This window comes from Rousettus aegyptiacus, unplaced genomic scaffold (genome assembly GCF_014176215.1).
Source record: "Rousettus aegyptiacus isolate mRouAeg1 unplaced genomic scaffold, mRouAeg1.p scaffold_m13_p_9, whole genome shotgun sequence".
NCBI classification, from domain to species: Eukaryota; Metazoa; Chordata; class Mammalia; order Chiroptera; family Pteropodidae; genus Rousettus; species Rousettus aegyptiacus.
Genome location: NW_023416312.1, coordinates 62,584,677 through 62,602,722, shown reverse-complemented (window position 1 = coordinate 62,602,722; position 18,046 = coordinate 62,584,677). Strand labels below are relative to the sequence as shown.

Genomic DNA, 18,046 nt, shown 5'->3' with positions numbered 1-18,046 from the left:
TTACTAACTTGCTCTCTCACATTCAAAGGTTCAGGTTCAGAATGACAAAAGCTAAGAAATTGAACTACTATATGGAAAGACTGGAGAGGCCTTACAGTGATCCATTCTTGTTACTAATCCTATCTGTAGGTCCTTGTGATAAGGTTGTGCCAGGGCAACACAGTCTCATTTTTATACACTTCTTATTCACTTCATTCTTTATTGTTTCAAATATATCACAAGAAAGAAATATGGTAAATGTTAGCAAGGTTGTGTGTACATCGGTGGGTGTAATTTGAGTTGTGAAGTAAGAGGTTACTACTCAAAAAAAAAAAAAACTGAAAGAATGCAGATGGCATGGATTTTCTTATCACTGACCTAGGTTAGGTGTTTTACAATCAAATATCCAGATACCAAAGGAGAGTCAGAAGTTAGTTTAAATTATAAATAGATAAGAAAATACAAGTTGGAAAGTCTGGTGTCCCAATTAAATGTTATATTTAAAGTGATTTCCTATGAACACTTTCACCTGAGAATGTCCTTAGCCCAGTTTGCAACCTAATTAATCTGCATAATTACTCATCTAATTTTAGTTCTTAAACAAACCGGAAATGGTAATCAGCAAATTGAGTGGCTCTACAACTTGAATCTGACGGAATGGTCTTCGCTTTATAAGTTTAGTGATATCTCCCTTTCCGCTTCTGTCCATCAGATATAGATTAGATCGGGTTCCCAACAGCAAATTCACTCCTGTTCATATATAAAAAGAAAAGTGCTATATTAACTCAGGTTTTTTTTTATAATTGAATTTATATTAGTATTTTTACTATACCAGTGTTCTGATTTATGTAAAAGTGACTTACGTTAGGCTATCGTTAACCTCATTCTGTATAACAATGGCATCTCTACCAACAGAACAAATTTTATTGAAATACATAAAAAGTGTAGAAGATAGTAACCTCCTGACAATATTCTACTGGCTGGTGTCTTGTGTGCCATATCACAAATAGAACTTTATGTATATATCAACACCCTTCAGTAGTATCCCAAACTTTATAAAAAATAAATCCTTTTTGAAAGTTACCATTAAACATTGAGGATGTCTAGCACATACAAAGACTTCAATTCAGTTGATTTCTCATTCCTAACTATAACTAGGGGGTTTAATGCTTTAGAAATAATTATATGTAAATTATTTAAAACTGATTCTGTGTTCATACATATATTTAAAAACTCACATTGCTAAATGGTTATGAAATTTATTCTTACTTATACGTATTTAAATTTCTACACTCCGTTATTTGTTTGCTGGCTCTATTCACTCAAATATAAGCACTGTTTTAAGAGACAGTGCTTATATTTGATAGGACTGAATGGCAGGACTGAAATAAAAGATCCAACTAAAGTTAGAATACACTTCAAGCCACTGTGGGAATTTCCCCTCATATCCTAAGACACAGGAGAAAATCAGCAAAGCCATATAAAAAAGAGTACTTCAGTGTCTTCTACTTGGAGACTATTTGTGCTCCAAGGGTATAAGGAGTACAGGCAAGAGTCTTTGCCTTCATTTTCCCATTGTGTCCTTTACTGGTTCCCTAAGTAAGGGCCAGGGGCAGGTTTAAGAACTGCATCTTCCTCCCACAGGGGAAGCAGAGAGGAAAAAGGAAGTGCAGTCAATCATGACTGTAATCTTTTATTTTTAAAGAATTTTTCATAAGTTATAAAAATGAGTTACTGGACATAAACTGGGTAGCAGCCAGACCGATATGATAATGAAGTAAACTTGGCTTTCTTGTAATCTGACACATTACATTAGGAGAATTTTGAGGATAACATGTTTTATTCCAAAATTGTTTAATCTGTATAACTATAATGTCTGGTATACTGTTATATTTTTAAAGATTTAATTTACTTCACTAAAAGATTCACAATCAGGAAGCATCTCATCTAGTAAACAGAAAGATGCTCTTACACCGCTCTATTTTTCGTTTGAAATTCTGTCCCTTGTTCAATTATACGTTAAGTAAAATCTATAAAATTGCAAGTCAGGAGTTGGTATTTACTTTTGATTTCTCCCCTACTTGTGTTCATTTATTCTGTTTCCTTTATGGCACAAGACTGACTTGAGGTAAAATATTACCTCAGCATGGCCATTGTGGTTATATTTGAAACAAATTATTTAAAAAGTCTATCCAAGTTAAGACATTATAGAAGAAAGTTTCTCTACAAATCCTCAAGATTATTTTAAAACAAGAACATCTAGAAATCTTTCTTATAATATCTCATTAGGTATTATATGATATACATTCCCCTAAATTAAAAATACTAAGCTCAAATTTTCAAAAAGTCGTAACAGTCCAATTTTATATTCTAGTCCTGTTTATTCATGTTAAAAAGAAAAATAGAATAAAAAAGGGAGAAAGCACCAATTCAAACATCAAACATCATTTGATGAAAATAAATAATCAAAAAGGATCAAATTAACTACTATACAAGTAAATACATGTTTTTCTTTGCTTGGTAATGATTTGGTAGTAGCAAACAAATGTTTCATGTCTATGATTTTTCACAATTTTCCACATAGATAAAATAAATATGTTATTTAAAAGAACAAAAATTCAGTTTTAAGAAACCAAACTCACCCCATAAAGAACCACAGCATATCTCAGAAGTGAATTCCTTTTCATACATGTGAATTAGTGGTTTTTTACATGCAGGAGAGACATATAATGGGTTAACATTGACTTCAGAGGGGTTTTTAGGTGGTTTGTCAGTTACTTCCTCTAATCCCGCATATACTGTGAAAAAGGGGAAGATTTTTAGAGAAATTACTCGTGTAACAACATATGTACTTGAGTGTTTCCACAAATGAGCCACAGCCTAGAACAGTTTCTTTTCCTTTATTGTATTTTATTTTTTACTGTAGTTATCATTTCTGTAACTCCTAAATCATCAGATAACAAAAATCAGGATGGTTAAAATACATTTCTGAATATGAATGTATTTCAAGTTACTATGATTAGATTGCAAAAAATATGCAGACGAGGAACTCAATTTCTCAAATTGTAGTTCAAAATTAGGTGTCATTAAGACTCAGTGAAGAGTAGATTCTTAAAATATACATCATCTGGATTTATGGCAACTGAATATCAGAATGATTTGATTCTTTTCAGCTCATGAACCAGAGGTCAAATGCTAGATTTAATATGTGAACAAACTGGAGCTTTTGGAGATTATATTAAACACACTTACAGATGGCACTGGCAAAGTCAGCATTTGTAGCCCTCCCAGAAACGCTGGATGGAGAAGTGTGGCTGACAGAAAAACCTGATTCTGTTGATGCTTCTGATATGTTAATACTGTCATTCCCATCATTATGTGCTGTGGGTGCAATTGAAGCCTCACTTCTACTAAACAGCTCCTAAAAGATAGAAAATTGATTTTTACTTATTAGATTAACAGTGAGAGAAATATAATATGCCTAACGGACATTTGAAAAATAGAATGCAAAATTTGTAACATCTATAATTCTGCATCCTTATAAAATCCACATTTACCAGATGAACCCGACAATGTTATCAGAAGAGAGAGAAATAACCTATACTGGGACAATTGATGTCTGAGGAGAAAGCCAAAGCTTGCATTCAGCTGTACTATGCCCAACAACCATTTGAAAAAATTAAAAGCACCAGTGTGGGGGAATTAGTTCCACTTCTGAAATGGCAAAGCTAATGATTGAAAATCAACCAATACAAACTCAAGAGTGTGAACATGCTTCCCTAAGAATTTAACCAGCTTCCATTAACTTATAGAGATGAAACTCAAGGATAAAAGCCACAAAATGTGACAGATTTTGTGTGGAATGCTATATCCTGGAAAGACATAACAACTGTTTTTAGTAAGCCTGTCTGTTGATAAGCATTTTGTGCATTTAAACAGGGATTCTTGGCATTGAGAGAGTTGTGCTACTCTTTTAAAGACTTGTTTTTATGACTTTTCCAACTACAAAGGTATTGTATGGCAACATGATCTTTTTAGATTAAAAAAGAAAGGAAGATCCATTCACTCTGTAAATGTCAAAAAACATTTCTTAAGATAACTAGAGATATTCAGGGGTGCTATGAGAACTACATTTTAATGTCTTTAAGATGGGAAGGTAAGTAGGTCCAGGTAGATAGACAGACAGAGACAGATATTTTCCCACTGATACTGCTTTCCCATTGGAATCCATCTAGGGAGTTTCCTTCCTTCCTTTTTTTTTCTTCCTTCATTGATTTCTTCCATAATTATTGTGTGCCTATCATAGACCAAGCCCTAGGCTGGGTATGGGGGTTGGGTGAGTGGGTAAGAAAACTTAAGAATGGATTAAACATTGTTCCTGCATTTTAAGAGTTTACAATCTAGCATGACAGAAAAGCAAGTAAAAAAAGAAAAAGCAAATTTCAATGTCATAAGCACTAAAATGAAACTATGGGAAAGATTATTGCAAGCAAAGAGGAAGGGGTGTATAATTCTGCCTTAGGAAGTCAAAGGTGATATATGAGTTGGATCATGAAGGATGACTAGTTCACCAAGCAGAGAACAGGTAAGGGGGCAGCCTTATTGACAGAGTAAACAGCTTATACAAGTGCACTAATTCATGAAAGAGCATGGCATCTTCTAAGTCAGTTTGTATAATAGGATGACAGGATGAGAAAGTAGATTGGCATGATCTTTTTCTGCCTGGAATCTTACCTATGTTTGCGGATATCCAAGTACTCCTCATTTATTAAGTATCAGTGTTCTAAAAAAAATCTCTGTGATAATTCCTATTGGTCTAGCATCTGTGAAGCTATTTGGAGTATTTTAATACTGATTTATAAAGTCAGTAAACCTTTTGTGAATGACAAAATCATTATCCAGACACAGTTTGTAACTTAGGTTTTAATTGTATGTGTTAACAGTTCCTTTTTAAAATTAAAATAGAATCTAGCAATTCTACTCTAGAAATTCCACATCTAACAATTCTACTGCTAGATATATGGCCCAAAGAATTGAAAACAGGAACTCCAACAACAGATACTCATGTACCAATGTTCACAGCAGCGTTATCCATGATAGCAAAAAGGTGAAAATAACCTGTGTCCATGATTAAATGAATGGATAAACAAAATGTGATGTATCCATACAATGGAATATTATTCAGTCTTAAAATAGAAGGAAATTCTGACACATGCTACAACATGGATGAATTTTGAAAATATTATACTGAGTGAAATAAGCCAGATAGAAAAAGACAAATACTGTATGATTCTGCTTATATAAGGTGCCCAGAAAAAAAAGTAGAATGAAGTTACTAGGTATTGGGGGGAGAGATACTAGAGAGTTAATTGCTTGATTGTTTTGGACCCTAAAAACGTTCTAAAAATAAATAGTAGTAATAGTTGTACAAAATTGTCAATGTACTTATCCATTGAATTGTACACTTAAAAATGGAAAATATTATGTTATGTATATCTTAACACAATAAAAATTTCTTAGAAACAAAAATATATGTTAAGAGATGCTATCCCAACATGTGATTTGAGTAATAAAGACAAACAAAGATGTTTTTGTTCCTCAAAGTAAATAGGAACCATCCAAATTAGAAGTAAAGATCTAGCTACAGCTATAAATAAAAATGTTTAAGGCTTTGGGGTAAAAATTTAAAATATATGTAGGATGGCTGAAAACATGACATACCACATGAAGAAATACATACACAAGAAGTGGAATTCATTCTCCTTTTCAAATGGTACATTACCTCATGTTGATGTTCAAAGTCCTGGGATACTGGTATCTCCAATCCTGGCCCATCTCTCTCTGAGCAATTTTCTCCTTCAATTTGTTCAAGGGCCTCATTCTCTTTGTTGGTTCCACTGACTCCTCTACCTTCATTACCCTCTTTGCCTCTTCTTCTGCTTTCTATATTGGCTTTATGTCCTTCATAGTCTCCAATAGCAGCATTGCCACCACTGGCTGCATATCCTCCATGGCTTCTCCTGGCTCTCTGGCTTCCATTGCTGCTGCAGGTTTCTTCTCCTTCATCACTTCCATCTCTAACATTTTGCTTCCAGCTTTCTCCTTTGCAATAGTGTGGCCTGATAACAAGATCCATTTAATGTAGTTAAATATAATGGTTGAAAGTCATATAATAAAATCATATTTGAAAGCCAGAAAATTAAATAGAATTAGGATGTGCCTTATACATATGTACTATCTCTAGGCACATGTTTCCTCTATGTGAACATCACTGGTATGATATAGACAAGAAAAATGCCACTATGTCCGTTCAATATTAAATATTGAATTAATACCATAGCCACCATCAATTCTCTGACTATATTTGAATGGAAGATGGAAGAGAACTTGAATCCTTTTTTAGGAACACAGGTTGATAAGAATATTTTTTCTTAAATAATAGAACATTTCATGCATTAGAAACTTCGAAGCCACATGAATGATCAAGCTCCTATTCTTGGCTCAATCACAACATATTTGAATAGTTCTTCTTACAATATATCTAATGTATACTGTTAGCATGTGCTTTAATCTTCTAACAAGCGCATTGATTGCTTTGCTACAGTATCCTATTGATTGTTCTACTACCACCAGGAAGTTCAGTAAAATAGATCTCATTAAGCTAAGATAGTAGTTTTATTAGTTGCTAAGAACATGAAGCTTACCAAATGTCTCAGTGATCTTTTGCATAAGAGATATCATAAACATGTACTTATTATAATTTGGCAACAGAATTCCTAGTAGACTGTTTAGTTGGCAAAAAATAAAAAAATGTTAAATGGTCTGTATTCTATCATGTATATCTTTCCAATACCATTTAGATATTAACAAAACAATATATGGATTTTGACATTATAAAGTGAACAATTCTCCCACTGTTAATTATTTTTCTAAAAATGTAAAAATATATTATAATAACTAATCTTTGAAAGCAGTTTAAATACAAACCATGAGCATATGTAAATAAGAACACATGGGCTGTTTAGAGCAGAAGCAAGGAACTACATATATATATATTATATATAATATATATACACACACAGACACATATATATATGCATATCAAACATCACTATATACATATCTATATGTATGTGTGTGTATGTGTATGTATGTGTGTGTATATGCAAATAATTGATAGCATGTCAAAAATACTACTTCATTAAGTATAATCACTTTGGCCAGCTACTCCATAAGAAGATAAATTCAAATGAGTACTGAATTTAGTTACAGCATCTTTCAGAATTCCAAATTCCAAAATAACTCCATGTTAGTAAGTTGCAGCTTAAAAATATCAAGTGAAAGTCAAGTTTGATGTCATTTTTTTCCAGAAAATTTAAAGATTTTGCTCACAAATACCAGGGCGTCCTCTTACAGTTTTTAAGTAGCACACTACTAAATTTGTCACCCCATTTCTCATACTCATTGTCGTTTTACAGGGTAGGATGATTCAGCAGCATTAATGTTAAGAGAAAGAAGATATGCTATATACATACAATGGAATATTACTCAGCCATAAGAAAAGTTGGAATACTGCCATTTGAGACAATATGAATGTATCTTGAGATAATCATGCTAAGAGGAATAAGTCAGACAGAAAAAGTTGAAAAGCATATGATTTTCCTCATATGTGGGATATAAAACTGAAAGCAAGAAACAAGCATGACAAACAAACAGGACATGAACAGTGGATTAGTGATTACCAGAGGGAAGGAGGGGAGAAGGGAGATAGATAGGCATAAAAGGGGTCAAATATTTGGTGACGAAAGGATATCTAACTTTAGGTGGTGAATACACAATGCAATATATATGTGAATTGTACATTTGAAACTTATTCGACTTTGTTAATCAATGTGACCTCAATATTTTTTAATAAAAAAAGAAACACCCAGGCAATTTTTGCTAAAGAACCTAATAAATACTTGAATGCTAATAAAGCATAGTACGTGAAAATGCAAAATTATTTTGCATTAAAATAATTTTAAATCTATTATTGAAAGTTAAACATTTACCAATATGCAAGTACAATTCATTCACCCTCTTAGCAATCAATTTTTTAAGTAAACCAAAGATGCAAATAGTTCTAAAGTTGTAAAACATGAATAGTGCAAGCAATCCAGAAAAACCAACCTTGGCCAACTAGCAGCATCATCGTGATTACTATCTTTGTCATCAACAGCTTCATCATTGCCATCATCATCATTGTCTTTACCAACATCATTAGCCTGAACAACCTGAATATCCAAGACATCACTGCCATTGTCATAGTAGTAGGTATCTTCATATGCATCATCAGAATCATCATCATCACCATCAGTAACAGCACCAGCATCATAGACTTTAACGTAATCGCCATTTTCTTCAGGTGGATGAATGACAGGTGCAGGAGTTAACCAGTCATTCCGGAAGATTTCAGAGAGTGCATTGTAGCCTACCCATTCATTTGTCAAGTAAACAGGGGGTGATATTTTTCCTACTTTAAATCCATCTGGAACCTGTGTGCACAAGAAAGATTAATGTTATCTCTAGTAGCCTTTTATTTTCTTCTAGTTTGGAAGTTCCCAAGCTTACAATATTTTAAAATATATTTTCAATTGAAATGAAGATGCTCTCTTAGTTGATAAAGCCAACATTTTTGTGAGGATGAGATGGTAAAACCTAATCCTCAGGCTGTGATCATGCATGACCTTTATGGATCACAAGGGAAAAAAATTACTCACTTTTTTTTATTACTCCTACTTGTCTTCTGAGGAATAAACATTTGGTTTTAGTGCTGGAGGGTAGAACAGATGATTTGGTGCTCTATAGAAGATATAGTCATTTTTTCCTTTCCTTTTAGCCTCTGACATTGGGATTAATATGTAGCTCTTAAAATTGATGTGGAAATTTCCTAGCTCTATACAACATAGGTTGTTTTTTTTTATAATGTAGGTTGTTTTAAAGTAACCCTCACTTATAAAAAGCATATTAATATAAATTCACCTTCAAATATGCTATGTGTCATGTAAGCAGCCTTTAGGCAAACTGATAGAGATATGTATATGGTAGGGTAGGAGTAATTACAAAAGTAAAATGGAATAATCTAAAAGCACACTGCAAAAATAATTTGAATACTTTTATTCATGCAATTAGAGGGTATTTTATTTTTAATTATTATTTTTTATCTTTATGCATTGCCTCATCATCCAAGAAATGATATTAGACAAAAATGGAGCATCTGGATTCTACTCCTTAATTTGAGATTATCTTCTACAAGTAACTTTTTATTACTCCTCTCCTGTGTTCTGACACAAGAATGTAAAAATAAAATATTTTATGATCAATGAAATTTTTTATTGCAAATTTAATTTTTAGATTTCATTATCTGCATACTCACACAGCCATTTGAATCTACATATAAAAAGATTTAAAAATTAAACACTTTAACCTTTCCCTCAAGTAAAGATAAAAATACGTAAATCAAATGAAATTGAAAATGAAAAAGAACAGACATAAATGTATTAGGAGTTAGGGTGGAAACCTACATGAACATCAAGCAGCAAATTCTGATCAATAGTAGAATATGGTGGTGATGACTGGGACCTCCTCCCAATCACAGGACTCTCTTCCTCAGAAGATTCTATGGAATGACGAAAAGATAGATATTATTAACTGTGGTGATCAGAGCCATTGCTTTCATATCCCTTGGTATTTTTTTGTAGACTCTTTCCATTCAGAAAATATCACCTGATAAGTTCTCATGGGGCCAGGATCCTAGATTCTGTTTTCAGGTTTGTGCTGTCTATAGAACTACATGATTTTTCTGTTTTCAATATTAAAGGTACACCTGCTAAGTATTTCTATCTGTGTAAGAAGATACACAGTAATACTGGTAGACCAATACTTCTATTGGAAAAAAAGATCAATAGAAAGGGCTGGGAGGTACCACTGGCCTCCCATACTAACTAGTAGGAAAATATTCCAACAGTGTGCTAGAAGATGATAGATTAGATGAAATTCTCAAAAGGAGAGTTGACTCTGCAATCTTAATCACTTTATTTACACTCAAGGATATGGCCTTAAGCATTTCAATACAGATGAGAAGTGAACAGTTAAAAAGAGATTAAAAAGCCTTTTTTATAAAGCTTAGAACCTTTCTATAGGGGTACTGTGCAATATAACTTTCTGCAGCAATAGAAGTGTTCCGTATCCTTATTGTACAATACAGTAGCCACTAACCACAAATGAGTACTGAACATTTGAAATATGGCCAGTGTGCCTGAGAGATTTACTTTATAATTTAATTTAATTTTCAGTTTAGTTTTAATTTTAATACTCACATGTGGCTAGTTGCTATCACAATGCACAGATCAACTGTATAGTGCAAATACTTCCATTTAAAATCCAAATTTATCTGGATAGGAAGTCTGGATTTTAGAAATGAAGACTTGTGTTATAGAAAATAACACCCGTGATTAAAATTCAGTGGGAATATTTAGGGTCAAATATCAGTATATCTGGGTGAGTGTATTTAGAAAAAGCTTCACTAAGGCAACAGGTCCCTGTTCATTGTTTTTCTGTGCCTTGGATTTTAAAGATAAATAGTACTATCCCTCTTTTATTTACAACCTTGGTGTATATAGCCAAAGTATAGGCACTATAGGCACTCCAACTCCAGAAATCATATATTTGCATACATTGCTATTTTTCGAGAATATTACACTGAACACATCCTATAATTTGTGTCCGCAATTTCCGGCACTGTTTTACTTTTACAGTTTCTTAACTTTCTGCAGGAAACCATTTTCTCTCAAGGATCTTGGCACATTATTGGGCTAAATAAGAAGTTTGTACGAGTGTTTGAGATTTAGAGGCAAATTTATAGTAAGGTGCTCTTATTTCCTGCATAATGACGTATGCAATTTCATGAAGACTTCAAATGGTCTATGTAGTACACACAATAAAATAATAGAATTTCAAAGCTGAAAAGAACTTTATCTATTATCTACGCAAATGCTATTCATCTCATTCTTCCTCTTACCACTGTTCATGACTGCTTTGGGGCCTAATCAAAGATTTGCTTATTTCGAAAAAAGACAATATGAATAAACCTTAAATTTTTAGTTGTTTGCTCAATATTAGTGAAATTGTCCTAGGTGAACCAGAAAGATTCTAGGGTGAAAATCCCTAAAGTTACTCTACACGCAGGCGTATCTTATGTCTCAAAAGATAATATTTATGCACAAGGACACTACTATTCAAAATAATTTTGGCATTAACTGAGTCTCATAAGAAAAATGAGGTTTTACAGTTCAGATCTTTCAATATCTGATTTTAAACCAGTACATGCTTTATATTATTAACATTTAAATAAAATTGATTATTAATTGATTATTAATCAACTATTTACTAATTAATTAACTAATTATTAATTACGCAGTACACTTATATATCCTTTTTATTTTTAATATTTTAATAAAATCTGTATGCTACATTTTTATAGATGAATTGAGGACTCAGTCAGGCACTTTGTCCTTGCTTAACTTAGATTTCTTAAAAGTAGATAATACCAGATTTTATGATCCAAGGCATAACTTTTGGCTTTGTTTATCCAATATTTCACAAACCTGTAATAAATTTAAACTTTCTCAAAAGCATATCATATAATAAAACCCTTATTTGAAATTCATATCACAATTTGTGAAGTTACTTTGTTTTTATTAATTTTTCAATAAATTTTTCCAAATTTCAGGAAAGACTCAAGTTGTACTTTAATCAATTTTATAAATTTAACCATATTTAAAGTTAATATATTTGTTATTCATAAATTTGAAATATTTTTGGTAACATAATTAACCAATTCTGGTTTAAACACACCAATTTGTAACATTTAGAAATGTTTATGAGATACTTTATATCTTTTATTTTGGGAGGTGAAATAACCAACTGATAAATAAAACACTTGCTCACAACTAATTCATCTAATATTTCAATATTCTAAAGTTGCCTATAAATTTTAGCCCATTGGAGAGGCTAAATATAGGAAAGTTTCTTTCCTATATTTTTAACACATGTTATAGAAACTACAGTTGATACACCCAGCCTCCCTAGATACTTTTCCTGGCTACTGCACAATTGAAAGAAGAAACTTCAGAAAAATTCCTTTCCATTTTCTCGTAGGTCACAACTGGCCACCTATTTGCCAAATCGCATGGCCTCCTGGTCTTAATCCTAGTTGGCCTCCCTGACACCTTTGAATAATTTCTTGTTAAAATTATTTCTTGACTTCTGCAATATAAATTGTGAAACATTATCTCCAAGTTTTGACTGTGCTTTTACTCACCTGATGTTGCTAGGAAATTTTGAAGATTTTGCGAACTCCTTTCTCTGGTTTCAATGGGATTCTGAGCTTGTTCCAAAAGAGACCACTGAGGAACACTAATGAAAACCCAGAGAAGTACATGTCATGTATTAACATTCATAAAATAAATGTACAACTTAACATCAAGACCAAAAAAAAGTTTTAAGCATATGGGTATATATCAAACTGACAAAATGTAGAGCTTAAGTAATATTTTCCAATTTACCCCAAACCTGCTATTTTATCTAGAACAGTGAAACAATTTCCAAAATATAAAGAAGTGTTTCCATATAGTTTGTTTCTTTCACAAATCATATTTACTTCTAAACATTCCTATAAATCTTTTAAAGCAAATATTCTGATATTATTATTACCTGAATAATGCAGCGATAAACATAACTTTACAGTGTATGTGAGGATTTCAGTATGATAAAAAAGCTAAGTAATTGTCATGTCAAATATTCCACTATTATCATCCTGATAGCAAATGCTTAGAATCCATGTTTTTTTTTTTTACTGTCCTGTTCCTGATATAGCTACATCTATAGATTCATAGAACACTTTAATTTTTACTATTCAAATCCAGGGAATATTTAGAAAGTTTTTTGGACCACTGTGGCTAAATGTTTTAGTTGCTTTGGAATTTCTGTATAGGAAGGACAACTGCTATTGATTTAGGTCTGAAACAGACAAGAGTCTTTCCTAAGATCCAAATTTCAGGAAAGACTCAAGTTGTACTTTAATCAATTTTATAAATTTAACCATATTTAAAGTTAATATATTTGTTATTCATAAATTTGAAATATTTTTTGTAACATAATTAACCAATTCTGGTTTAATAGCTATATTGATTTTTATATATTGATTTTATTAACATAATACCCACGATACCAAAAACAGATACACAAAACTAAACTGGTTCATCCTTTTATGGTCAGAAGGACCATGATAACTCATTCATTGAATGCAAAGAGAAAGTGTTTAATTTTCCAAGATTTCTACATACCATTTTAAATTTAAGGACATAAATATATGGACTTTTAAACATAATATTGTAGGAATATACATACTGCATACTATCAACTCTATGCTGTGTGACCATACTGTCCAATATCTTGAATATAACCATTGCTTAATAATCAGTCACTGAATTACTGAATAAATCAATATAAGCTAAGTTCTATCTATTATTAGTTGGGATTGGAGGGATATGAATTTCAAGGAAAATCTACATAAAAATTTAGTTTTCAAATATAAAACGTTGCATATAACATCTAAAATACAAACCATGATCTTTGAAAATTACTGAAGATCTCCAACATTACAGAGATAAAAATATAACTACTAGTATAAACTATCATTGATATAATATTTAGTTTTAGATTTGATTTTTCCTATAGGTCATTTCAGGCTTACCCATTCTGTGGCATTAGCTTCAGATGTCAAGGATTATTTGTGTGTGTTTAATCATGCAGCAAATGATCAGGTACTACATAACAAAATGTATAATTCAAGTACATAATACATGTGAAATTACACATTGTCTTATTGTAAATTACTAATTGAAAGCTGTCAAAGAATTCTTGTCATTTATTTCATTAAATTAGTGATCTTACCAGCTAATTATCAAACTGAATGACACTGAGATTGCATTATTTAAATAATGGCCATTGATTTTGTTATTAATATTTAAATTTTGACTTCACACCAAACTTAATGTCAAATAAATAAACTTTAATTTTTCACATGATAGTAAATTGTAATTTGAATATGCAAATCAGAGACATACCTTGAAGAGAACGTGGTGCGGTGTGCATGATCCTGGTTGTAAGGCATAGAAGTAGATCTTTCTTGGACCTTAAATAAACAATGCAATACTTCAATAGAATTCTCCATCATAAATTCTTTTGAGTTATTAATTTAATGGAAAATACTATTCTTCATATAGAGATATTTTCCTAAAATTTCAACTTATAAAATCTGATTTTTATAAATAGATCATATTTTCATAATTACTTATAATCTTAGAACTGCTTAACCATAATTTCTGATGATATCCTTGAATTTTAGTATAATAACAGATTCTGTAGGTCATGTAATCAAATGTTCTCATTTTATTATTGAGGAATCTGTAGCCCAGAGGAAAATGACTTTTTAAAGAATTTTATTAACCTTACTACACTATTTACTTCTCTATGTTGTGACTTAACAAGACTGTCTTTACACTCCAACAGACAGATAAGTAAGAAAGGAAAAATGCTGTCAGTAATTCACATGTTTTGCTAATGAGTATTTTCAAATATAACCAGATGTTTTGCAGTATGCAAGATAAGCATCTGACTGACATTTTCCTCTTTCAATTCAGATACCTGGCATCATATTGACTCAGTCTAGACCTCTTGGTTCATGAAGATGATCTCAGAAAGTTTACTGACACTAATAAACCAGAGGCCAAAACTGCTCAGAAGGGATAAAGGTCAAAAATAAGAAAGGCTAACGTCTAATATGAACTGGCTGCATTTGGTCTGAAAAATAGAGAGAGGAAATGATTAGTAATAATAGCATATTCTAAGGCAAATGATGTATTACAAACCTATAAGACACAACTCATTATATTTCCTGCTTACGGTGTCATTCTTAAGGTAATAATTGTTATCTGAGATTAAAGGTAAAATCATCATTTAATAAGGCAAAGAGGGAGATATATTGCCACTTATAACTAATACGATCCAGCTTACGTTTCTTCTGCCAGTGGTTGGTATTTATAAAAGAATATTTTATTATTCACTTCAGGGGACTATTAGTATCAGAAAAAAGCATGTATAAAAAGGATAGGAAAGACATCATATCTTTGTCTATGAAAGACATCATAGTAGACTGCTGTGAAGTATTTTGAAGAAAGAAATATAGTGATCTTGGGCCCCTGTGCCAGTTAAAAACAACAATGAGGCTCCTGGCCCACTATCAGTAAGGCAAAAAAATCTGAGTTTTTTACCCATCCACCTAGTCATCCGTAGTGATGAAGAAAGATTTAGATGGCTAGCTGTTAGAAATGCTGGCTATGATGATACTAATTTGTCCAGGAATTGAAAACAGCAACTTGTGCTAACCATCTATTAATATAGCTGTGAAAACAAAAGCCATCTTGGACACTAGGACTGACTTGATTACCCACAGATTTGATGAACCAAACCTTGTCATAAACTGCACCCCAGGACTGTGAGGATAAAGGAAAAAGGTATGTGTGATTGAGTATAAAGAAATCCTGAGACCAAAAATTTAAGAACCACTGATCTAGGCACTTATTAATGACACCTATTAATATTACAAGCTGAAATATCCAATTTTTCATAGGTGATATTTTTATGTAAAAGAATAACTCGCAAGACAAACTATGATTATTCAACTTGGATATGTGGCAGGCATTTTATTTAAAATCAGTGAAGTAAGCCTGTCAATTCACAGAAAAAAAAACTAATGTCATTTGTTAACAATAATAAAATTGAACTTTCAAGTAAAAATTTTAAACTCATATATATCACCATGCACTTGACAGCTTAACAATACTCAATAATTATTATGAAATTGATGGTGATATTAGCAAATGTTATTTGATGTTATATAATAAAATGTGCAAACATTTGGAAAAATCTACATACATTGTGAACCAATATGTTCCAACTGATCAATACATGAAGATACAAAATCATGCATAAGCAAAACATCTATTCATAGCAGATGAATTTTAACATTACCAAATATACAAAATTTCAATTACATTTCAATTATATCTCTAGTTTTGGTGTATTAGCAAAGAATTATCTGAAAAAATTCTCCCTTTTCAACTATCTATATGTGAGAAGCCAGCTTTTACTCATACTTCAACCTAAACAACATATGGCAGGAGATTAAATTCAGAAGCGGATATGAGAACCCAGCAGTTTTCCCGTAAGTAAAATGGATAATGGTTATTTTTCATTAAAATTTTGTTTCTTAGGTAAACATATAATAGTTTTATTGTTTTAAGTGAATTAATAAATATTTTAACTTCTTGTTTTAGTTTCTAACACATTACATAGTGAATGGCACAGTCCACATAAACAAATGTTTTCTGAGGACTTCACTAATTAAGAACATAAAAAGGTTAAGAACCACTGTTCTAGGCACTTATTATCACAGCAACACACATTTTGAAACTTACCTCATTTCCTTTAGGATTTGGGATGTATAGCTGCAATGGTTCTATTTGGACTTCAGCCTGAATACATTGACATACTTCGTCATTGTCTGATGATTCATCTTCTTTGTCCTTTTGCAACAAAAAAATAAAATATTTTAATTGTTGTTAGAATGCAAATGATAGGAGCAATTCCATCATCCTGAAGTATATATAATATAAAGGAATAATTTTCAAATATAAAATTGATTTAAACCAGTTGTTTTTTTTTAAAAAAAACTTTAGATTAGATTTTTATTTCTGACATTTAGTGCATATATTTTTGTTTTTCCTTTTGCTATAGTGGAAATTAAAGACCTTATTTTTTTTTAATCATCTTTACACTTTGTTAATTTGGTTCTTGGTTCTCGACCTCTTGTTCTCTTTATGTGTTATTCTCAGAGTTGATGAATCTTTATTACAGCTTTTAATTTCTGTCCCTTTTGCATATTATAGATCATTTTCTTTACTACCCTATTTTCAATGATATCCTCTTGAAATCTTTAGATTATTTTCCCATTATTCTTGCTTTTAAGTACTTTTCTATCTCAGGTTCAAGTGTGTCTTTACATTATTTTTACACTAATATGTATTGTAATATGTAATATTTTATGTAATATGTAATATGTATTATGTATTATTTACACTAATATGTAAATGTTAACAATCATAAAATAGAAAGTAGAATCAAACAGCTCTCCTCTGCATACCTAGTTTTACATAGCTTCTTTGGGTATTCTAGTAGTTTTTAATAGGTTTTGGTTCTGGATCTCTTTCAGAATCTGAGAAATGTTCCAGATTTTCCATATAAAACTGTATACAGACACACATGTCCACATATATTTTCAGGGGAATCATTGACCACTTGCAGCTCATTTCTTAGACCCAGGTTAAGAATCTCTGGTCTAGAGCTTAACTCATAGCCTCAAACTGTTACATTTAGTATGAAGTTATAATTACAAGGTTTGGTACGCTTGTGCAGTTGAAGATCTGTAATACAGTGGTACAAATATTTCTCCCTAATTGAGCCCTGGGATTTTACAAAGTTTCTGTTTTCCTATTTAAACTGATTGATATTATTTCTTCTACTCAAAGAGAGTAAAGATAATGTTTTCTTTGCTTCTTTCTGGTGAGTTGAAGCACTCATATGCGTCTCTAAACTCTAATAACTTTTCAGGTATTTCAAACGACTTATGACTTTGACTACAGTATCAATAATTTACTTTTCCTTTACATTTTCTTAAAGAAACATGCATATTTAAAACAGTAAATGATAATAAGTATGCATGTACTACTAATACTATGAGTTTTGAAGGGATGTATAAATCTTTTTCACAAATGCAAATCCCATTAGATCCAGTTGTTACTAGAGTCCATGAGAAAAGTCATTAGTACTTTCTTTTTTTTCCTATTCATAACACTATTATATGTAACTTATAATTATGTAATTATCATTTATAATTAATAATTTC

The 18,046-nt window shown here is 31.5% G+C and overlaps 1 protein-coding gene across 3 annotated transcripts in view; it reads right to left on the bottom strand.

Annotated features, from left to right (window-relative positions):
• Positions 1–18,046, bottom strand: part of NRK (Nik related kinase) — a 165,699-nt gene that overhangs the window by 17,520 nt on the left and 130,133 nt on the right. For all 3 annotated transcript variants that reach the window (XM_016166764.2, XM_016166765.2, XM_016166766.2), the window contains 9 exons: positions 16,560–16,667; positions 14,148–14,215; positions 12,341–12,435; positions 9,543–9,637; positions 8,149–8,513; positions 5,762–6,098; positions 3,232–3,400; positions 2,622–2,777; positions 586–729 (listed from right to left, as the gene is read on the bottom strand). In XM_016166764.2, the coding sequence (XP_016022250.2) occupies positions 586–729; positions 2,622–2,777; positions 3,232–3,400; positions 5,762–6,098; positions 8,149–8,513; positions 9,543–9,637; positions 12,341–12,435; positions 14,148–14,215; positions 16,560–16,667 (1,537 nt within the window). The remainder of the gene's footprint in view (positions 1–585; positions 730–2,621; positions 2,778–3,231; positions 3,401–5,761; positions 6,099–8,148; positions 8,514–9,542; positions 9,638–12,340; positions 12,436–14,147; positions 14,216–16,559; positions 16,668–18,046) is intronic.